We start from the raw sequence: 22846 nt of genomic DNA, 5'->3' as shown, positions 1-22846 counted from the left end.
ACAGCAAAGGACCTTGTGAAGATGCTGGAGGAAACAGGTACAAAAGTATCTATATACACAGTAAAAGGAGTCCTATATTGACATAACCTGAAAGGCCGCTCAGCAAGGAAGAAGCCACTGCTCCAAAACCGCTTTAAAAAAGCCACACTAGGGTTTGGAACTGCACATGGGGACAAAGATCATACTTTTTGGAGAAATGTCCTCTGGTCTGATGAAACTGTTTGGCCATAATGACCATCGTTATGTTTGGAGGAAAAATGGGGAGGCTTGCAAGCCAAAGAACACCATCCCAACTGTGAGGCACGGGGGTGGCAGCATCATGTTGTGGGGGTGCTTTTCTGCAGGAGGGACTGGTGCACTTCACAAAATGGATGGCATCATGAGAAAGGGGAATTATGTGGATATATTGAAGCAACATCTCAAGACATCAGTCAGGAAGTTAAAGCTTGGTCACAAATAATGGGTCTTCCAAATGGACAATGACCCCAAGCATACTTCCAAAGTTGTGGCAAAATGGCTTAAGGACAACAAAGTCAAGGTATTGGAGTGGCCATCACAAAGCCCTGACCTCAATCCTATAGCAAATTTGTGGCAGAACTGAAAAAGAGTGTGCGAGCAGGGAGGCCTACAAACCTGACTCAGTTACACCAGCTCTGTCAGGAGGAATAGGCCAAAATTCACCAAACTTATTGTGGGAAGGTTGTGGAAGGCTACCCAAAACGTTTGACCCATGTTAAACAATTTCAAGGCAATGCTACCAAATACTAATTCAGTGTATGTAAACTTCTGACCCACTGGGAATGTGATGGAAGAAATACAAGCTGAAATAAATAATTATCTTTACTATTACTCTTACATTTCACATTCTTAAAATAAATTGATGATCCAGCTGACCTAAGAGAGGGAATTTTTACTAGGATTAAATGTCAGGAATTGTGAAAAACTGAGTTTAAATGTATTTGGCTAAGGTGTACTACAGTATGCACATTTCCGACTTCAACTGTATATACATACATATATATATATATATTTCCTTTATTACCGTACCACCCCTCCCCCAATTGGAGCAAACTAGTGAACAACAACGCTTAGGCCTGTATTTCCAGCTTATACATGCTACATACATTTTATGGATACAGTTTATTTTACAATAGTTTTATTTTGTTTGTTTTTAACTCTTGTCCTTCCTCTACCCTCAACCTCTCCCATATATTTATGATGTCCATCAGATTTGATTTCCATTTGCCAATTCTTTCCAACTGTAAAAGTTCCTAACCGTTTTACGGGCACAGTATGTTTTACATTGGTTATCTTGTTGATATTAGTTCCAACCTTCAGCTCCATTCAACTTCTTCTGTGGGGTCATATTAGTGTTACATCAGACGAGTCCCGTGACACTTGTGGGGGTTGGAAGCAAAACGGAGAACACCACCATGTTCGTCAGTCTCATCTTTCCATAATTTGTCGGCCATATTTGTTTTGTACGCCTAACCCTTTGCATGCAAAAAACTAATATATTGCTTAAACCGATGGATTTTAATGAGGATTTCTTTATCATGCTAATTCGATGTCAGCGGGTGTGTCATAGAATTATTGTAATCAAAAGGAGAGACTTTTAAATTTCTTAAAAACAAGTCAACTTTATAATTTAATTACTGCAGTAATGGAGCTTGTCAACGAGCCCCTTGTCAACGATACAGCCTGGATTTGAACCAGATACTATTGTTGCACTGAGATGCAGTGCGTTAGACCACTGCGTCACCTGGGAGCCTGAATCCCTGTGTTAACCACAGATATTACATTCGGTGTTTTTCCAAAAACGAATCGATAAGATACTGACAGTTAGCTAACCCCCTTTCGTCTGTGCTTACCGGTAACTTTGCTGCTTTTTTAACTAACGTTACACGATCTTACTATCAGAGCCAAAATGTGCCGGTCTAAGATCTGAATTAAAATGTAGTTGAATGACAGTTTGCAATACATTTTCTTCAGATTTGTTCTCCTTCAAAGCAGTGAATGGTGGGGTTGTGAGGACCTGGACTACAAGGAAGGCACAGAGGACAGGCTGGGAAGCACTGAAACAACCATCATGCTCAGGAACTGCACTGTCAGTGTTAAGGACATTACTGCAAGGCTGTTAAGTGCTCACTCACTAGCTGATGTCTTATAGTGACTGCCCTTATCTCCTACTTTTCAACTTCCCTTCATAGGGCACGAGTCGACACACTAACAAATGCAGTAAAAGTAAAATCATTTTTACCCACAAACAGACACTCTTGAATTGCAAACCATGGTGGATAACCGCTACGCTACGGCCCTGGTCATTGGCTCTGTTTTGAGTCTGCTGGCCACAGTCTATCTCTCCGTTGCCGTGGGAACACAGCACTGGTACCAGTACCGAAGTCCGCCCGGCAACCATGAGGCCAGCAATGCTTCAGAGCTGCGTGAGGACTTCATCAACGGGGAGTTTGACGAAAAGGCTTACAGCGACACTCTGTTCCGCCTCAACGGCACACTGGGGCTGTGGTGGAGGTGTGTGCAGGCGCCCGGCCAGTCGCACTGGTTCAAAGAGCCTGGTAAGAACCTACACACACTAGAGCGGGTCACCGAACACGACTAAGTTGCATTGATTTAAAGCTAAATGGCATATATTATATTGAATATATGTAAATATATTTTATATATATTACAGCATTCATTGCAGGTGTTGGTACGGAAAGGGTGTGCTGGATACACAGGTGCACCAGTTATACAGCTCTGTGCCCATCAGTGTTATACACCATGCTAATATTGAATTATAAAGCAAAGCCTCCTTTTTTCTGATACCCACACAGGAGCAACACTGGGTTTGCTATTAGTATAAATATTTGGTGCTTACTGCCATTGAGTTTGGGGTTCAATATGATCGCAGGTTGTCGACAATGCAGCTTTTTAAAGGCAATTTCTGATGGAGAGGACATCTGCAGTGTTTAACCGTGAATGCGAACATGTGAACATTTCCTTTAAAAGCTGCAATGTCAACAACCCACATCCGATTGAATGTCTGTCTCTTGTTCTCTCAGATCCTAAGATGGTGACACAGTGTGTGAGCTTTACTCTGCCTCAGCAGTTTTTACCCAAGTACAAAGAACCGGGGAATCACAACACTGGGGAGGACCTGCTTCGGACATGTGAGTCTTGCCTTGCAGCCACACACACACACACACACACATACATACAGTACCTTTGGAAAGTATTCAGACCCCTTGACTTTTTCCAAATGTTGTTACGTTACAGCCTTGTTCTAAAATGTAAAAAATTAAGTAAAAAATCCTCAGCAATCTACACACAATACCCAATAATAACAAAGCGAAAAAGGTATTTTGAATTTTTTGCAAATGTATTAAAATAAAAAACAGATACCATATTTGCATAAGAATTCAGACCCTTTGCTACGAGACTTGAAATTGAGCTCAGGTGCATCCTGTTTCCATTGATCATCCTTGAGATGTTTCTACAACTTGATTGGACTCCACCTGTGGTAAATTCAATTAATTGGGCATGATTTGGAAAGGCACACACCTGCCTATATAACTCAGCACCCCCTATCCACATCGACGGCACAGTAGTGGAGAAGGTGGAAAGTTTTAAGTTCCTCGGTGTGCACATCACAGACATGCTGAAATAGTCCACCCAATACAGACATTGTGGTGAAGAAGGCGCAACAGCTTGTCACCTAAATTTGGCTCCTCACCTAAATCCCTCACAAATGTTTACAGATGCACAATTGAGAGAATCCTGTTGGGCTGTATCACTAGGGTTGCAAAGGGCCCGGAAACTTTCCATGGGAAGTTAAGCCCGAGAATTTGATGAATTTTGCTTACATTCAGGGAAGTCTGGGGAGGTGCATCTGTGACATTAGTGGTTTTCAAACAGCAAGATCAGATCAACATGATGGCAGTGTCAACATAGCCACTATTTGTTTTTGCATATTTTTTTTTCTTTATAAATGTTTAAATAAACTTTTCTAAACCCCCATATCACACTCACAAACAGAAAACATAGGCTGAACGTTAACAATTAATTCGTTGGAGTGGTCTCAAATATCACTTTGATTTGAAACCCCTGTTCTGCAGTTGCACCTCTGCCAACTTCACTCCTGGACTTTCGTCTACAGTCGGTTGCTTGAACCTTACCACTCAAACCCAATCTGTGTGGCCCGCCAGATTCAGAAGCTTGAAAACCCTGTTTGATTTTTTTATTTTATTTTTAATTTAGAGAAAAAACTAAAACTAAACATTTGTTTTTCAAACATGTTTGTTAATGATTTTACTTCAGTTTATGGGGGGAATCCTGATTTCGTTTTTTTTTCTTCATTTACTGTAATAACCTTGGTTCAAAAAAGCTTATGATTTATAGAAATGAGGTTTGGAAATGTGGTAATTTCCACGGTTGTTTCTTATTGTTACTGACAATCATGTGACCTCTTCTCTTTCCCTTTCTCTCTAAGGGCAAACATACACAGACACACACACAGCCACGCATTCATAATAAATTCATAATAAGCATTATAAAGCTCTTTCTTCAGATATTGTTTATCCGCCTACGAAACAAAAAAAAGAACTTTATTTGTACTGCACTTTTCTGACATTTCTAAGTTGGTTTCTCTGTGTCTGAGCAGACCTGTGGAGGTGCCAGTTCCTGCTGCCTCTGGTGTCCCTAGCCTTTGTTATCCTCAGCGGACTCATCGGCGTTTGTGCCTGCCTCTGCCGCAGCATCACCCCCACCCTGGGCGTTGGAGTGCTCCACCTGCTGGCAGGTTTGAGAACTGCATGGATAATCACATTGCCTCTCAACGTGACTCTCAAACCCGGGTCCGGGAGCGTAATCATCGCCTGACACTAATTAGCATAATGCAACATACATAAATCTTCCTAGAAAATCTTCCTATTCATGAAAATCACAAGTGAAATATATTGGAACACAGCTTAGCCTTTTGTTAATCACCCTGTCATCTCAGATTTTCAAAATATGCTTTACAGCCAACGCTAGACAAGCACTTGTGTAAGTTTATCATAGACTAGCATAGCATTATGCCTTGCTAGCAGCAGGCAAACTTGTCACGAAAATCAGAAAAGCAATCAAATTAAATCATTTACCTTTGATGAACTTCGGATGTTTTCACTCACGAGACTCCCAGGTAGATAGCCAAAGTTCATTTTTTCCCAAAATATTATTTTTGTAGGCGAAATAGCTCCTTTTGTTCTTCACGTTTGGCTAAGAAATCGCCCGGAAATTGCAGTCACGACAACGCCGAAAAATATTCCAAATTAGCTCCATAATATCGACAGAAACATGGCAAAAGTTGTTTATAATCAATCCTCAAGGTGTTTTTCTAATATCTATTCGATATATCAGTCGGGACAATTAGTTTTTCAGTAGGACCGATTGGAGTAATGGCTACCTCTTTATTTTACGTGAGAATCTCTCTCGGAGCCACCATGTGACCACTTACGCAATGTAGCCGCCTATGGCTATTCTTCAACATAAATGTGTAAACTACGTCACAATGCTGTAGACACCTTGGGGAATACGTAGAAAGCGTAAGCTTGTTGATGGCACATTCACAGCTCAATAGGGACTCATTGGAACGCAGCGCTTTCAAAACCTGGGGCACTTCCGGATTGGATTTTTCTCAGGCTTTCGCCTGCAACATCAGTTCTGTTGTACTCACAGACAATATCTTTACAGTTTTGGAAACGTTAGAGTGTTTTCTATCCAAAGCTGTCAATTATATGCATATTCTAGCATCTTGTCCTGACAAAATATCCTGTTTAAAACGGGAAGGTTTTTTTTTCTCCAAAAAATGAAAATATTGCCCCCTAGTACCTTTAACCCTCCCACCACACACGAACACAAACTTTACACCCAACAACATGTATAGGTATGAATGAAAGCTAAGTCATTCATGATTCATGCCGCCTACCACATCTCGATTTCTCTCAATGAAATTCAATGGTGCTTTATTGGCATGAAATACACATGAACATTTTGCCAAAGCAGAAGGGTTTTCAATGAGGTAAAATGAACAATAAAGTTGCATTCATTGTTGTCTTTCCCATCCAGGTCTGTGTTCCCTGGGCACAGTGTGCTGCTTCCTGGCTGGCATGGACCTCCTCCACAGGGTTTCGGTGCTTCCCGACGGTGTGGACGGCTCCCTGGGCTGGACCCTGTACCTGGCCCTCATCTCCTCGCCACTGGAGATGATGGCGGCCGCCCTCTTCCTGTGGGCCGCCCGGAGCCACCGCCAGAACTACACCCGCATGACGGCCTACCGGGTGGCCTAAACAGACTGGGTTTCTTTTATACGTCAGGGTTGCACTCAGTAAGAGCATAATGTTTTGAAATGGAAGACGTGGAGTGTTTCCAGTAACATGCAGACTCCAATTTGTAGAAGGTGAGATTGTTTCTATGAAATGGCTACGTTTCTAAACATTTTACAAACGGCATGTTTAACTGAATATGACCCTAAGCTAATCCTAAATGGCAGTCTACACAACCATGATCTATACTCCTGAGGGGTATCCTACGAAGCAGGTTTGAGTAATTAGCAAGGTGACTTTGGTCAACTCCGAGTTCAATTCGGGGCCCCAGTCATACGAAAGTGGCTCACCTTTTAGCCAAGTACATTTCTATGGCAACGAATCCATCAGAACTAACCTGCTCCGGGGCAGGCTAACTTGCAGCTAACTCCACTTACCCTGAATAAAATGACTGAGTCGTGAGTTGAGGACCAATGAAATCCGATACCTCTCGAACAAAGATTGCGTCGTCATCCCTTTCATTTGAGGAAGACGAATGATTCAATATTTAAAAAAAAAATCTATATTTTAATTTGATCAAATGTTCGTGTAAAAAAAAATATTTACACATTTAGTAATGACAGAATGCATTTTAAGCGTCACTCGATGTAACACTTTTGTATAATTTAATAAATGAAAAAATATTGATATGAGTGGGTAGAAAGTGCTTGTGCATTGATAAGCACATTGATAAGCACACCGAAGTCAGCATTCATGAGAATAAAAAAATAAATAAAGACGGTTGGTTCATTTTGGAAAACCCTGAGTAGTTTTAGCTTGCTTCCTAGGATACTCCTCTGCTCTTGAAAGGCCTATGTGTGTTTGCGTCTGTTAACCGTCCTGTTTGTAAGTAGAATCTGGGTCACGTTCAGAGGGTTGCAACGTACTGAAACATTGCAAATAGAAATGTGATCATTAGAGCTGACGTTTCTTACTCGTCTTACCTGATTGACAGATTTTAGGGTGACTAAACCTTCGACACCTTAACTCCACCCCACGGGGGTGGCCTAAACAATCTCTCCACCTTAAGCACAACTGTTCGACAGCTCACACTAGCCAATCTAACCTCAAACGAGACATCGCCTGTATAAACATATCCTAAGAGCTTCTCACTGTCGTATAGGCAAGTGTTTAATTTGATTTTACTTTTAAGATGAATTTGTCCCCAGCCGCACGTACTGTATGTCTATAATGTTTAACAACACCTGTGGTTGATTATGAGAAGGTGAAGTGCGTTTGTTTTTCTTGAAACCTGTTTGTGGGTGAATCTTTTAACGAGGCTTTTTAAAATTCAAGTTAACAGCGATTGGAGTCATATTTTGCCTTTGTTTCTGTTGCCATCTCTACCATTTATGAATGAACGCTTTTTGCAATCCTAGCCTTTTTTTCTCTAGGTTTTCCTAAACTAAATGGTTTGTTGCTTTTGAAGTTTTGTATTATGTTATCTATAGAGCGTTGTAGTGACTTTTGACCCCGTTTGTTTACATTTCCCTTTTTTTTTAAATTTCAGCTGATGAGAATGTTCAGTTTAATTTTGTGTCATATGTTGATTGAATGTTTTGGAATGTAACCACTTCTTTCCCATTGTCATCCATATTTATTGACATTTATTTGAATGTAAAGACATGTTATCCTGGGTTGTTTTGACACCACTATAGCTAACCTGTGTTTTGATCTTCCTCTTGATGCTCGTGATATTTTGTTTGGTTATGTTGAAGTAAATGTAGCTCCAGTACATAGCTTTTCTGAAGCCTACAGTGTTTGAAGCCAGCTTGAAACTACCAATGACAAGACAACTGGCACTAACTTCCAAGTACACTTGGTAAATGAGCACTCAACAGATATTGTTTACTGGGACACCATTTTATGAAGGGTGTCTAAATGTTTTGAAACTATTTGTGGCTTTTGTAAGCATTTTTATGTGACTATACCTAAAGCACACTGCATACCTGTTTCCATAAGAATAAAGTTCACCTATGCTGACCTCCTGTCTGAGTGTTAATATTGTATGTGTGTGGGAGTGTCTTTTAGATCATTAAATGGTGTTATGTTACACACATCTCAAGTTCAGGAGGAAAGACCACACCTGAAACCAATTTACTTCATTCGCCAATCAATGGCTGTATATATTCGTGATCTTCTGTAGCATTTCGGATCCCTTCACCACCCCCGTCTCCTCCCCTCTCTGCTCTTCTTGTTTTTTCCCCCCCAGGATACATTAACTATGCACCAAGAAGAAGATGCCTCCGGGACTCCCACCCCAAACACTCAGTCGTCATCTGACGATACCTTGACGACCGAGCAGTCATCCTCCCGAACCATCACTTCCCATCAACCATCCTGAACCATAATGCCCTTTCAACCACTGCAAACCATTAAGCTCCTTTAATCATCCAGGGTTCCTCTCAATGCTGCGACACCATCTCTGACTATGCCTATCGAGATCCATTCTACAACCACCTATCAATCATCCAACTTCCTGGCAAACTCGAGCTCCTTTCTGCACGACGTCATTCTGCATTCATACCGTTGTAAGCTTTTCCTGCATTAAACTATCTCAAAGGTGTCGTCTGTACCTAGAAAACACAAGATTAAATGGAGCAGTGCAATGCAACATTACATCACTATGAAGACAACTAATTAAACAAAAAATGTAAATGTTTAATTGACATACTAGATTATTGGATTGAATTGCATAATTTCACATACAGGTATGCCTGATGTTATTTGTTGATGATAAAAAAACAGTGGAATTCAAAATCAATTGAAAATGAGGTTAGACTAGTTAGTGCTTCTTAAGGTTGTGTGTGTTTTCCCTTTAATTATCCCACTCTTTAAATTCTCTTTTCCTCCCCCTCTCCCTTCATCAATCTCTCTTCACTTGCAAGGGGGGTATAGTGACTGTCATCTTTCGTGCCAGGTGGAAGGCAATACTCTTCTCATAGTATGCACACTCGTTCACAAAGAAGGGATGGAGGACTTCTTCCCCTTCGTACTTCACTATCTCCCCAGAAAACATCAGGAACATGGGATCTCCCGGATGGAGGAGGCAGAAGTCATGGTCCTGGAGAGAAAGATTCACATCAGCATGCTTTGCATTTAGATAATGACTAGGTCTATGCTGATTTTCACTAACCAAATGCTAACTGTTCCCTTACTCTAACCCTAACATTTGATAGTTTGGGCATCTATAGACCATAATCAAATCAAATGTTATTTGTCACATGCGCCGAATAAAATAGTCAAATGCTTACTTACAAGCCCTTAACCTGCACAATGCAGTTTTAAGAAAAACAACAAAAAGTAAATGATAAGAAAAACGAATAATTAAGGAGCAGCAGTAAATAACAATAGCGGGGCTGTATACAGGGGGTACCAGTTCAGAGTGAATGTGTCAATGTGCAGGGGCACCGGTGTTGGGGTAATTATGTACATGCAGGTAGGGTTATTAAAGTGGCTATGCATAGATAATAACAGAATAGCTGTTCAGAAGTCTTATGTCTTGGGGGTAGAAGCTGTTTGGAAGACTTGGCGCTCCGGTACCGCTTGTCGTGTGGTAACAGAGAGAACAGGCTATGATTAGGGTGGCTGGAGTCTTTGATCATTTTTAGGGACTTTCTCTGACACCGCGTTGTATAGAGGTCCTGGATGGCAGGAAGCTTGGCCCCGGTGATGTATTGGGCCGTACGCACTACCCTCTGTACTGCCTTGCGGTCGGAGCCTGAGCTGTTGCCATACCAGGCAGTGATGCAACCCGTCAGGATGCTCTCGATGGTGCAGCTGTAAAACCTTTTGAGGATCTGAGGACCCATGCCAAATCTTTTCAGTCTCCTGAGGGGGAATCAGTTAAAAACCTAAAGAACATTGTACCCCATCGGCCTACCTGTCATGTATGGTGTGGGTGTATGGCAGTGTCCTGAAGTTCACAGCGTTACATTTCAATAATTCCCTACAGGCCTATTGTGGGAAGATATTTTGAGTTGGGGGTGCTGGAATTGGGGGGGGGGATCATTTTATGCATTAATCACAGTTTTAAATCATTTTTTAGCATGATAGAATACATTAAATCATTTTCATGCAGAATATTTCTTTAATTCCCCACAAATGTCCAAATTCAGGCTACTGTGCAACACGCTATTCAGGTATTCAATTTTGGAACTTTTTTTTCATTTTTATAAGAATTTATTTTATCATTATTGTATATGATTGTTATTATTGTAGGCTTATTTATTCATCTAAACAAGTTCTTTAAAATATGCTAAATGTGTTTTGTTTCATTCTGTTGAGACATTTATGTTGGCTAAATTAAGTTTGATCTGTCTTTTTAATTATGTGCTCAGTATTTAGTTAAAGATATGTTATAAGTAAGCCTTTTGTCAAATAAATATCATTAGCCTATTGCTGTCATGTGTTGAGTACAGTAGGCACTAGCCTTTCTTGGTCATTTCTGCAATATAGACTGTGAAGGTTAACACTAGCTTTTTAAAATATCATATCATACAGTGAACACCTAAGCCTATGCAATACTCTGATGTGTTTAGTGCACAAATCTCCGACAGCTGAACCGTGAGGTGGACAATTATTGTTTAAGATAAGTTAAAACCAATAAAACAACATGCTATAAAGTTTAGCATTTTTCTAAAAATGGAAACACAAGGAATAGTGTTTTTGTCATTTGTTATAGGCTGTTTTTAAGGACATGTAATGTGGCTCATTTGGCCAATATCCATCGTTTATTGATGGCGCTGGCTGCGTGGGTGGACGATCTAATGCGTTAAGCACCCAATGCATATATATGAATGACCCGTACATTTCTTAAATGTCCGATAAATGAAAAATCTTCCCAATTACTTGTCCGGTGCAAAATGATCATAATCGGAAACCCTGATATGTAGTATACTGTATACAGTATATAGTATAGGCTACAGTAGGCTACAAAATAAACTTCCCAGTGACACTGATTCACCCAAATATGAATATGAAGCAGAGGCTACTCACTGGTGATGGCCGATGAGCTCGTGCCAATATCTCAAGATAAGATACTTTGAAAAACAGTGCTGTTCACTCAGAATCACTCAAACGTTGTTAGGAATTTTTCAACAGGCATTCCTTTTCGAACGGTTAGACCTATGTTTTTCTCAAAATTGTATTTTGAAAATTGTGAAAGGCAAACTGGCAGCTGTGACCAACCATAGAAATATAATCCAATGATGACAGTTCCCATTCATGTCAGGACTGGCAGTCATTGCTAGAGTTTAACAGTCAAAGTGCCATGGTTAGAGGTTCCAAAATCCTTCTATGGATTATATCTACAGTATGGCCACAACTCAAAAAGTTGTTTTATACTTGGCTCGCATGCTGCCCAAATTGCATACCTCCCAACTGTAAGTGCTTGTGATAAAACCTAATCCACAGCTCCATTTTTTAGAAGCTAGTTATCGTCTGTAGCTAAATTATGCTCTCTGATTTAGTATTTTGAATAATTTAATTTGTCTGTCCAGACAGGTGTATTATATATTTTTTGTTGGTTGCCTAATTATGGTTGAATTATTTCAATTTATCAGAGGGTGCTGCAGCACCCCAGGCACCCCTACTTCCCGCAGATATGCATTAAAGGGTTCATGTACAGGACTTTAACCGACTGCAGTTAATTAAGATTCAATTATATACAAGTGCAGAATGTTCCTGAACCTGTACTTGGGGATGTATGGCAGCAGTGATTTGATTGGTCTCTGGGTCTCTTGGGTAGTATACACTCTTCACAAAGGTGTACACATCGTCCACCTCGCCACCTTCAAAGGCACTTCCTGGTAGAGATAAGATGAGAGAAGGTTTGTAATTGGTTAATGACTAGAATAGAATCTAAAATGTCATTTCTCTTGAAGGGGAACTTGTCTTGATATGGAATCATGTAGAAACCAAAAAAAGTGTTAAACAAATCAAAACATATATTTTATATTTTGGTTTCTTCAAAGTAGCAACCCTTTGCCTTGATGACAGCTTTGCACACTCTTGGCATTCTCTCAACCAGCTTCATGAGGAATGCTTTTCCAACAGTCTTGAAGGAGTTCCCACATATGCTGAGCACTTGTTGGCTGCTTTTCCTTCACTCTGCAGTCTAACTCATCCCAAACCATCTCAATTGGGTTGAGGTCAGGTGATTGTGGAGGACAGGTTACCTGATGCAGCACTCCAACACTCTCCTTCTTGGTCAAATAGTCCTTACACACCCTGGAGGTGTGTTTTGGTTCAATGTCCTGTTGAAAAAACAATAATAGTCCCACTAAGTGCAAACCAGATGGGATTGCGTATCCCACAAATGAACTTATAACAAGGCACACCTGTTAATTGAAATGCATTCCAGGTGACTACCTCATGAAGCTGGTTGAGAGAATGCCAAGAGTGTGCAAAGCTGTCATCAGGGCAAAGGGTGGCTACTTTGAAGAATCTCAAATCTCAAATATATTTTGATTTGTTTAACACTTTTGTGGTTACTACATGATTCCATATGTGTTATTTCATAGTTTTGATGTCTTCACTATTATTCTACAATGTAGAAAATAGTAAAAATGAAGAAAAACCCTTGAATGAGTAGGTGGGTCCAAACCTTTTGACTGGTACTGTACATATACATTATATAAAAGAGCACAGGACAGTTACAGAACACAAGACAGGAAAAAATATTCAAAATACAATAACCATAAATGCAGTGAAGACCAACAGCATAGTGTTGAATGGTAGGCCCATGTGCATGAAGAAAATCTCATTGTATCTGTTCCTGGTACAGGGGAGCTAGATGCTTGTAGGTATGAATTATGTTCATGCTATTCTTGTTGTTGACCAAGGCAGTAGACTTGGTCGCGATGATCGAGGGTTGTGTATTCTGTGTGTAGAGGATGTGAGGGGTCAGCAATGTTTACCGTTGATGGGAGTTCAAGTACCTGAGTTGAAGCACTGGACCCAATCTAGTGTCTGGTCGACCGCCTCCTTCATGATGTTGAAGATGTCGGCTCTGACCACACCATGGGGTTGAGGTCCCACCTCTATCGCTGTGGAGTGACAGCATCAGAATGAATACATTTGTCATGTAAATGGGAAAACATACTGAAAATACACTGGTTTCTTATGACAGGAAGAAGATTGCATGGTGTGTTTCCAATGAACGCACAACACACGCACGAGCACAAACACTTACAGAAGCCATGCTTGCCCAGGGAGTCCTGAGAGTAGGCATCAGCTAGGGGTAGATCCAGCAGGATAAACCTCACGGGCGCTGAGGTTATCTTCCTCTGAGAACACAACAGATGAACTCTTTACACTCCAGTAGAACCCAGATTATAGTAGTCAGATGAAGCCCTTCTCCTCATAGAAACTGGGTCAGATGGTGCATGCACTTCCCCTTTAAGACAGCAATCGAGTCATGTTGAAATTATACACTCCAATCAGATTATTAAAGTCCAACCAGCATTGTATTTGTAGCTACATTTCCATCCAATTGGCAACAGACTGTCATACGAATATTATAAAATCCGCATAAAGAAACTATGCCAATGTAACAGTTTTAGCTTCCGTCCTTCTCCTCGCCCCTACCTGGGCTCGAACCAGCCACCCTCGAAGCATCGTTACCCATCGCTCCACAAAAGCCGCGGCCCTTGCATAGCAAGGGGAACAACTGCTTCAAGGTCTCAGAGCGAGTGGCGTCACCGATTGAAACGCTATTAGCGCGCACCACCGCTAACTAGCTAGCCATTTGACATCGGTTACACCAATTTCCCACCAAACAGACTTGTTACAGATAAAAATCAGTGTGTGATGACATAGCACAGACAAGTTTTACTTTTTCGCAATGTGTTTCCATCACATTTTCAACTCTACAGATAGTTTTTTTGTGACAAAACCTTCTGTAAAATAGCAAATGTACCTACTCTGTTCTTGACAATTGCGCTCGCGCCAACAGCACTGCACAACAGTTTGTAGGTACAGATACAAACTGTAGGCTAGTCTACATTATGAGATTATTATGGATAAGAGCGAGAATATTTTATTTTGTCCAATGGCTGTCAAGCATCGATCATCATTCACCAACCTGTGAAGTTCATCATCATTTATTTCATCTGTAACCTAAAAAACTGCATCGTTTTCCGAGTGGTAGTGGGAGGACCACACACCATGTCACCGTGTGACTCCAATTTTACTTAGACATGATGGTTAATATATCAATATTTGCGCATTAAAGGGTATCCCATCAGATCCCATCACATTGAGGGAACAAATGATCTGTCGGCATTTATAATTTGTACTGAAACTTCCTGTTTCCATGAACCATCCACTTCCCCTTTAAAACAGACCCATCTTTATTCCCTTTTAATCTAATGCTCTCACACCAAAACAGAATAAGATACACTTTTGACCCTAGAGTGTAACGGCTTTCTTCTATCTCCTCCTCCTCGGAGGAGGTGTAGCAAGGATCGGACCAAAATGCAGCGTGGCTATTGCAATCCATGTTTATTTAATAATAAAGAAACACGAACTTTACAAAAACAATAAACGTAATGTGAAAACCGAAACAGCCTAAACTGGTGCAAACTAACACAGAGGACACTAAGGACAGGAACAATCACCCACAAAATACACAGTAAAACCCAGGCTACCTAAATATGGTTCCCAATCAGAGACAACGAGAATCACCTGACTCTGATTGAGAACCGCCTCAGGCAGCCAAGCCTATGCTAGACACACCCCTAATCAGCCACAATCCCAATGCCTACAAAAAACCCAATACGACAACACAATAAACCCATGTCACACCCTGGCCTGAACAAATAATTAAAGAAAACACAAAATACTAAGACCAAGGCGTGACAGAACCCCCACCCCCCCCCCCAAGGTGCGGACTCCCGGACGCACCTCAAAACCAGAGGGAGGGTCCGGGTGGGCGTCTGTCCATGGTGGCGGCTCCGGCTCGGGACGTGGACCCCACTCCATAAATGTCTTAGTTCCTCCCCTTGCGTCCTGGGATAGTCCACCCTCGCCGCCGACCATGACCTCGTAGTCCTCACCCAGAACCCCACTGGACTGAGGGGCAGCTCGTGACTGAGGGGCAGCTCGGGACTGAGGCAGCTCGGGACTGAGGGGAAGCTCGGGACTGAGGGGAAGCTCGGGACTGAGGGGAAGCTCGGGACTGAGGGGAAGCTCGGGACTGAGGGGCAGCCCGGGACTGAGGGGAAGCCCGGGACTGAGGGGAAGCCCAGTACTGAGGGGAAGCCCAGTCCTGAGAGGAAGCCCAGTACTGAGAGGAAGCCCAGTACTGAGATGAAGCTCAGGCAGGTAGTTGGCTCCGGCAGATCCTGGCTGGCTGGCGGATCTGGAAGAGTCTGGTTGACTGGCAGATCTGGAAGAGTCTGGTTGACTGGCAGATCTGGAAGAGTCTGGTTGACTGGCAGATCTGGAAGATCATGGCTGACTGGCGGATCTAGCTGCTCTGGCTGCTCCATGCAGACTGACGGCTCTGGCTGCTCCATGTAGATTGGCAACTCTAGCTGCTCTGGCTGCTCCATGCAGATTGACAGCTCTGGCTTCTCCATGCAGACTGGCAGCTCTGGCTGCTCCATGCAGACTGACAGCTCTGGCTGCTCCATGCAGACTGGTAGCTTTGTGCAGACTGACAGCTCTGGCTGCTCCATGCAAACTGGCAGCTTAGGCTGTTCCATGCAAACTGACAGCTCAGGCTGCTCCATGCAGACTGGCAGCTCTGGCTGCTCCATGCAGACTGGCAGCTCTGGCCGCTCCATGCAGACTGGCAGCTCTGGCTGCTCCATGCAGACTGGCAGCTCTGGCTGCGTTGAACAGGCAGGAGGCTCCGGCAGCGCTGTAGAGGAGGAAGGCTCTGGAAGCGCTGAACAGGCGGGAGACTCCAACAGCGCAGGAGAGGAGGAAAACGCTGGCTGCGCTGAACAGGCGGGAGGCTCCGACAGCGCTAGAGAGAAGGATGGCTCTGGCTGTGCTGAACAGGCGGGAGACTCCAACAGCGCAGGAGAGGAGGAAAGCGCTGGCTGCGCAGAACAGGCGAGGCGCATTGAAGGCCTGGTGCGTGGTGCTGGAACTGGTGGTACTGAACCGAGGACACGCACAGGAAGCATGGTGCGGGGAGCTGCTACCGGAGGACTGGTGTGTGGTGGTGGCACTGGATAGACCGGACCGTGCAGGCGCACTGGGGCTCTTGAGCACCGAGCCTGCCCAACCTTACTTGGCTCGATGCCCACTCTAGCCCGGCTAATACGAAGAGCTGGTATGTACCGTACCGGGCTATGCACCCGCACTGGAGACACCGTGCGCACACTAGCATAACACGGTGCCTGCCCGGTCTCTTTAACCCCCCAGTAAGCACAGAGAGTTTGCACAGGTCTCCTACCTGGCATAGCCATACTCCCTGTGAGCCCCCCCCCAAGAAATTTTTGGGGCCGACTCTCAGGCTTCCATCCGCGTCGCCGTGCTGCCTCTTCATACCAGCGCCTCTCCACTTTCGCTGCCTCCAGTTCTTCTTTGGGGCGTCGATATTCTCCAGGCTGTGCCCAGGGTCCTTTTCCGTCCAATATCTCCTCCCAAGTCCAGAAGTCCTTTGATCGCTGCTCCTCACGATTAACAGGGGGAGTTGGCTCAGGTCTGAACCCTGACTCTGCCACACTCTCCCTGAGCCCGCCCCAATACATTTTTGGGGCTGCTTTTCGGGCTTCCTTGCCAACCGTGTTCCCTCGTATCGTCGGCTCTTATCTCCGGCTGCCTCTGCTCTCCTAAGTGCCTCCACCTGTTCCCATGGGAGGTGATCTCTTCCGGCCAGTATCTCCTCCCAAGTGTAACAACCTTTGCCATCCAACACGTCTTCCCATGTCCATTCCTCATTTCGCTTTTCCTGCTGTCGCTGCCTGTTACCACGCTGCTTGGTCCGTGTGTGGTGGGTGATTCTGTAACGGGTTTCTTCTATCTCCTCCTCGGACGAGGAGGTGTAGCAAGGATCGGACCAAAATGCAGCGTGGCTATTGCAATCCATGTTTATTTAATAATAAAGAAACACGAACTTTACAAAAACAATAAACGTAATGTGAAAGCCGAAACAGCCTAAACTGGTGCAAACTAACACAGAGGACACTAAGGACAGGAACAATCACCCACAAAATACACAGTAAAACCCAGGCTACCTAAATATGGTTCCCAATCAGAGACAACGAGAATCACCTGACTCTGATTGAGAACCGCCTCAGGCAGCCAAGCCTATGCTAGACACACCCCTAATCAGCCACAATCCCAATGCCTACAAAAACCCCAATACGACAACACAATAAACCCATGTCACACCCTGGCCTGAACAAATAATTAAAGAAAACACAAAATACTAAGACCAAGGCGTGACATAGAGAGCATATTTGATGGCCCACATTGCGGGGCTAGCAGTACTAAGGACAAGGGGACGTTGTTTCAAAGTTCAGGTCTTGGATCAGTTTCCCTTGTCCTTGAACTGAACCTGTGGTCACCTGGACTTGTCTATAGATGTGCATGATGACCCAGTCTTGGACAGAGTAGGAGATGAGGCTGAGGCCCATGTTGGCTGTGGTGTTGTGGAGGTCACACACCAGGTCCATGGCCCCCACGTTGCCCTTGGGCCCAAGCAGTGTGTTCAGCTCTTGGGCTCGCCTCACCTCGTACGGGGTGGCGTCCGTCACAGGTGAACTAGGGAGGGAAAGAGAGGGGGAGGGATATAGAGAGAGTAAGAGAGAAGGGAGACAGAGAAAGAGAGAGTGGGAGAGGGAGAAAGAGAGAGTGAACGAGTGTACATACAAGAAGGTAGGTGCATCGCCTTGGCATGGCAGAATGCAAACTACTCATCTTTTCTGGTGAGAGACTGAGATGAGGAAGTAAATGCCACCAACTCTTTGGGATGCCATCCCTTAGCTCTGTAGGGTTAAGTAAATCTGGAGTATCAATTAAGTACCAAGAATGAATATTAATTATGATATAGTCCCATTTATGCAAAAACTGGAATAGACTGTTCAGATAGGTAGTGGCCTTGGTGGCCAGGTACATACCAGGCCAGGTTGCAAGATTCAGAATGTTTCAAAACAATATCCAAAGTTATCTGGAAATGTTGCCATGACCACATTATTAATTAACGGACTCCACGGTGGAGGGATATATTACATGAAAGCTATATTGTGTATGCTATATTGTGTATGCTATATTGTGTATTCTCACAACGCATTGTGTAATTATTGGCTTCTTTACATAGTGGTAAGATCTCATTTCTGATTCATACAGTTCACACCTGAATAGTACATTTTCCGACAGGTCCATACTTGTACATTTGTAGATGAGGTGAACAATCCCTTTATGGATCACACTGATTGTATGTACAGTTTCATTTGTTCTTATGGCAACGTTTACCTAAGTATGGCGTCAGTGAAACAGCGGTTGAGGTCCATGTCGGTGTATCTTTTGCACACTTGGACGGCACGTGGGTTGGATATGACCGTGGTCAAGGTCGCTGACCCTGCCTTCTCCAGCTTCTGCCTCTGCAGCTCCCTCACCAGGTACACGCCCGACATCTCGTTGCCATGGGTACCGCCGCAGATGGCAACTCGGGACAGCGCTGGGAGACAGACTGGCTCCATCTGATGGACAGAGGGACAGAGGGAGAGAGAGAGAGAGAGAGAGAGAGAGAGAGAGAGAGAGAGAGAGAGAGAGTGAGCACAGCTCAGTGAGTACAGCCTTGCCATTGAGAAGGGTAGACACAGGAAAACCTGGCTCCCTGTAGAGGAAAGGCTGTGCAACCACTGCACAACAGCAGAACCTGAGACGGAGCTGCATTTCCTGTCAAAAAATGTCAACAAAAAAAAACATGTCAAAAATATTAAAAAATTAGAGAGTGTCCTTTCCCCAAATTTGAAACCCTTATTCAAGGTTTCAAAGACCTCTCTGATGAGAGTAGGCTACCCGTACTGTTGGGGGAGGACGCAGAGAGCTGTGGGTTGGCAGCACACTACATTGCTGCCTGCCATAAGTTGAGGGACAGTGTCTGACAAACCAATCAACCTGCACATGTACTCAATGCTTATTGTGCTTATTGTTATTGTGCTTATTGTTATTGTTGAATGTATGGTTATTTTAACACTTGGTTATTGTTGTTACTGTTGTCCCGTTGACAATTTTGATTCTCATTTTTATTTTATATTGTAAATATCCAAAATAAGCTTTGGCAAAATGTACATTATCACGTCATGCCTGTAAAGCAAATTGAATTGAATAGAGAGAGAGAGAGAGACAGAGAGAGAGAGAGAGAGAGGGAGAAAGAGAGAGAGGGGGGGGGGTAGAAGGAGAGAGACATATAGTAAAATAATAGCCAAAGTGTATCCATAGAGTAATCTTTGAGCTCTCTATCACATCACTCATTTACAGGGCTGCCGGCAAACACATGGTGAGCAGGCATTTGCCTCAGCACTTCTCACCTCCTCTGATTTAGTTTAAGGGTCCGACCCTTTTTTCCCAATTTTCTCCTAGAATGACATACCCAAATCTAACTGTGTGTTTTCCGTTGTCCATTGCCGAGGCTTGAATTGTTAACCTGTGCGTTTGTTTCCTGAGTGAGTTTTCAAGACTTAGTGGGGTTTTTTCCTGTGTGATCCTGCGGTTACTGTCTCTTCTCTGCACCTGGATCCAACCTCACCACATCACAATAACGTGTCCTGAACTTTAACACTCTGTCATATAAACAGACCCACTTTGTTTGTCTTCACTGTGTCAGAAAGCAGGGGAAATCAACATTCCAGAGAAACAGGCTAGCAGGATATGTAACAGCTGATATGCCAGTATGTGTTTTCCAGCCACTCTGGAAAAGTCTTACCTTGCGGTGTAGGTGAAAGTGCCTTTCCTGGCTGGGACTACAGTCTCCCTTGTCCTGCCTGACCAAGTCATGCTGAGCAGTCAGCAACCTTTGAACATTTTTATTAGCCGGCACACGTGTGAGCCAAATTTCACAATCTGTAACCTACACCAGGACCTTTCAATGCCAGAGGCAAGAAAGACCCGACACACACACACCAGACACACCACACACACACACACATACAAACAAGCGCAAACCCCCAATTTTCACAGACTGAACTTTCATTGATCTATCCCTCCCTTCTCTTTCTGGTGCCTCCTTCCCGTTAAAGTAATTTTCAGATCAGATTTCAGTTAGCAACATTTATGATGTAATAGGAACTCCCTCTGCTTGTCCTAAACTACTGCAGTACAAAGTGCTGAGAGATAGAGAAAGAGAGAGGTAAGACATTGGTCGTGATCTTAGCCATCATTCATACATTTTTCATAAGTTGTTAGGTGCAAGGTTTGTGGGGGGTGGAGGAAAGGAAGGTATGGATGAGAAAGAAGGTTTGTGGGGGTGTGGGGGAAAGGAAGCGATGGACGAGAAAGAGAAGGTTTGTGGGGGGTGCGGGAAAGGAAAGGATGGACTAGAAAGAGAAGGTTTGTGGGGGTTCTCGAAAGGAAGGGATGAATGAGAAAGAAGGTTTGTGGGGGGTGGGGGAAAGGAAGGGATGGACGAGAAATAGAAGGTTTGTGGGGGGGTACGGGAAAGGTAGGAATGGATGAGAAAGAGCAGTTTCTTGGACGAAAACGGTCCCAGAGCAAAATGCAAATTCAGCAATCAACATATCTTTAGCAACACAATTGGTGTCTAGTGGTGCTTGTAATTCATAGGTTGTTACTGTGTAATTACCTTTTTAGTGTAATTTTGAGTAAATACTTCGTAATGTCTGTACCGTACAATAAAGTGCTACCAAACATATACTTTCCCTGTGTCAACTAATAGCATTCTAAAGTGGGTGTGCTGTACCTCTAATGCTTTCTTCATTTTCTTCCTCATTGCCTTCCCTCTTTGCCTGTTTTGTCCTCCTTTTCTATCTTCCTTTTGTCCCCTCTCTCTCACTCTTCCTCCAGAAGCTGTAATTAGCCCACTAATCCTGTTGGGTTAGTCAATCACACATAAGACTCAAACAGGACAGGAGAGATTAGGAGCTGAGGGTGGCACCACATGTACCCGAGTGGTGGAGATTTCTTCTTATTATTATTATTCTGCGGTTGTCCTATGGAAAGTGAAGAAGTGTGGTTGCCCCATTGAAACTTTGGTTGCCCCACGGAAAGCCTTCTGCTTTCTTTGTAGATGTGCGTCATGTCCGGCCGGCATGTGATTTCCGTGAATCAAATTGGTCTGGACAAACACACACAAACAAAAATCAACGTTTATTGGTCGCATACACACATTTGGAGATGTTATCGCAGGTGCAGCGATATGCTCATGTTTCTAGCTCCAACAGCGCAGAAATAATACCTAGCAATACAAAGAAATATACACATAATCCAAAAAGTAAAAAGCAAGAAATATCAGAAGGAGCCATTTCAGAGTCTGGAATATACAATATATACAATTTAAACATTTCATTACATTACAAAACAGATTTGGTATTTGGTATTTTACTAGGATCCCACGACTGGACACTAATCAAGATTTGACAAAACTAGAGCCTGCAGAACTTGCTTTTTGGAGTGTGGTGTCAAAAAAGCAGAGCATCTCTTTATTACGGCTTGACCTCTCCCCATCTCTACAACCATTGAATCTATATGTTTTGACCATGACAGTTTACAATCTAAGATAATGTCAAGTAATTTAGTCTCCTCAACTTGTTCAACAGCCACACCATTCATTACCAGATTCAGCTGAGGTCTACCACTTAAGGAATGATTTGTACCAAATACAATGCTCTTAGTTTTAGAGATGTTCAGGACCAGCTTATTACTGGCCACCCATTCCAAAACAGACTGCAACTCTTTGTTAAGGGTTTCAGTGACTTCATTAGCTTGGGTTGCTGATGCACATATGGTTGAATCATCAGCATACATGGACACACATGCTTTGTTTAATGCCAGTGGCAGGTCATTGCTAAAAATAGAAAAGAGTAGAGGGCCTAGAGAGCTGCCCTGCGGTACACCACACATGTTTGACATTGGAGAAGCTTCCATTAAAGAAAACCCTTTGAGTTCTATTACATAGATACAATTGAAGTCGGAAGTTTACATACACCTTAGCTAAATACATTTAAACTCAGATTTTCACAATTCCAGACATTTAATCCTAGTAATAATTCCCTGTTTTAGGTCAGTTAGGATCACCACTTTATTTTAAGAATGGGAAATGTCAGAATAATAGTAGAGAGAATGATTTATTGCAGCTTGTATTTCTTTCATCACATTCCCAGTGGGTCAGAAGTTTACATACACTCAATTAGTATTTGGTAACATTGCCTTTAAATGCTGGTAGCCTTCCACAACCTTCCCACAATAAGTTGGGTGAATTTTGGACCATTCCTCCTGACAGAGCTGCTGTAACTGAGTCAGGTTTTTAGGCCTCCTTGCTCGCACACGCTTTTTCAGTTCTGCCCACAAATGTTCTATAGGAT

General features: G+C 43.2%; 2 protein-coding genes across 3 annotated transcripts; one reads left to right on the top strand and one right to left on the bottom strand.

Annotated features, from left to right (window-relative positions):
• Positions 1 to 1841: 1841 nt before the first annotated feature.
• LOC112261398 (claudin domain-containing protein 1-like) lies at positions 1842 to 8324 on the top strand. Its single transcript, XM_024436695.1, has 4 exons — positions 1842 to 2576; positions 3063 to 3170; positions 4661 to 4798; positions 6106 to 8324. Exons 1-4 carry the CDS (start codon positions 2291 to 2293, stop codon positions 6324 to 6326), a joined length of 753 nt encoding a protein of 250 aa, XP_024292463.1. The 5' UTR covers positions 1842 to 2290; the 3' UTR covers positions 6327 to 8324.
• Positions 8325 to 8981: 657 nt separating this feature from the next.
• On the bottom strand, positions 8982 to 21328 carry LOC112261397 (N-acyl-aromatic-L-amino acid amidohydrolase (carboxylate-forming) B). Of its 2 annotated transcripts, none has more exons than XM_024436693.1 (7): positions 21226 to 21328; positions 18777 to 19003; positions 17870 to 18065; positions 13537 to 13630; positions 13283 to 13390; positions 12033 to 12148; positions 8982 to 9405 (listed from the first exon to the last, which is right to left on the bottom strand). In XM_024436693.1, exons 1-7 carry the CDS (start codon positions 21253 to 21255, stop codon positions 9208 to 9210), a joined length of 969 nt encoding a protein of 322 aa, XP_024292461.1. In that variant the 5' UTR covers positions 21256 to 21328; the 3' UTR covers positions 8982 to 9207. The 2 variants fall into 2 exon arrangements, with proteins under 2 accessions (XP_024292461.1, XP_024292462.1); XM_024436694.2 differs by lacking the exon at positions 21226 to 21328 and adding an exon at positions 20233 to 20491.
• Positions 21329 to 22846: the final 1518 nt, after the last annotated feature.

Source organism: Oncorhynchus tshawytscha, linkage group LG11, assembly GCF_018296145.1.
Source record: "Oncorhynchus tshawytscha isolate Ot180627B linkage group LG11, Otsh_v2.0, whole genome shotgun sequence".
Lineage (NCBI taxonomy): Eukaryota > Metazoa > Chordata > Actinopteri > Salmoniformes > Salmonidae > Oncorhynchus > Oncorhynchus tshawytscha.
This window is presented reverse-complemented; position numbering and strand designations above follow the sequence as displayed.

What these genes read in the sequence shown, in the direction of transcription:
- LOC112261398 (XM_024436695.1), top strand. Translation starts at nt 2,291, where the DNA reads ATGGTGGATAACCGCTACGCTACGGCCCTGGTCATTGGCTCTGTTTTG. An exon ending in GGAGGACCTGCTTCGGACAT is followed by an intron (nt 3,171 to 4,660) that starts GTGAGTCTTGCC and finishes GTGTCTGAGCAG; the next exon opens with ACCTGTGGAGGTGCCAGTTC. An exon ending in AGTGCTCCACCTGCTGGCAG is followed by an intron (nt 4,799 to 6,105) that starts GTTTGAGAACTG and finishes TTTCCCATCCAG; the next exon opens with GTCTGTGTTCCCTGGGCACA.
- LOC112261397 (XM_024436693.1), bottom strand. Translation starts at nt 21,255, where the DNA reads ATGAGGAAGAAAATGAAGAAAGCATTAGAG. An exon ending in GGTCCAGTGCTTCAACTCAG is followed by an intron (nt 12,149 to 13,282) that starts GTACTTGAACTC and finishes TATCTCTACCAG; the next exon opens with GAAGTGCCTTTGAAGGTGGC. An exon ending in CCATACATCCCCAAGTACAG is followed by an intron (nt 9,406 to 12,032) that starts GTTCAGGAACAT and finishes CTTTCTCTCCAG; the next exon opens with GACCATGACTTCTGCCTCCT.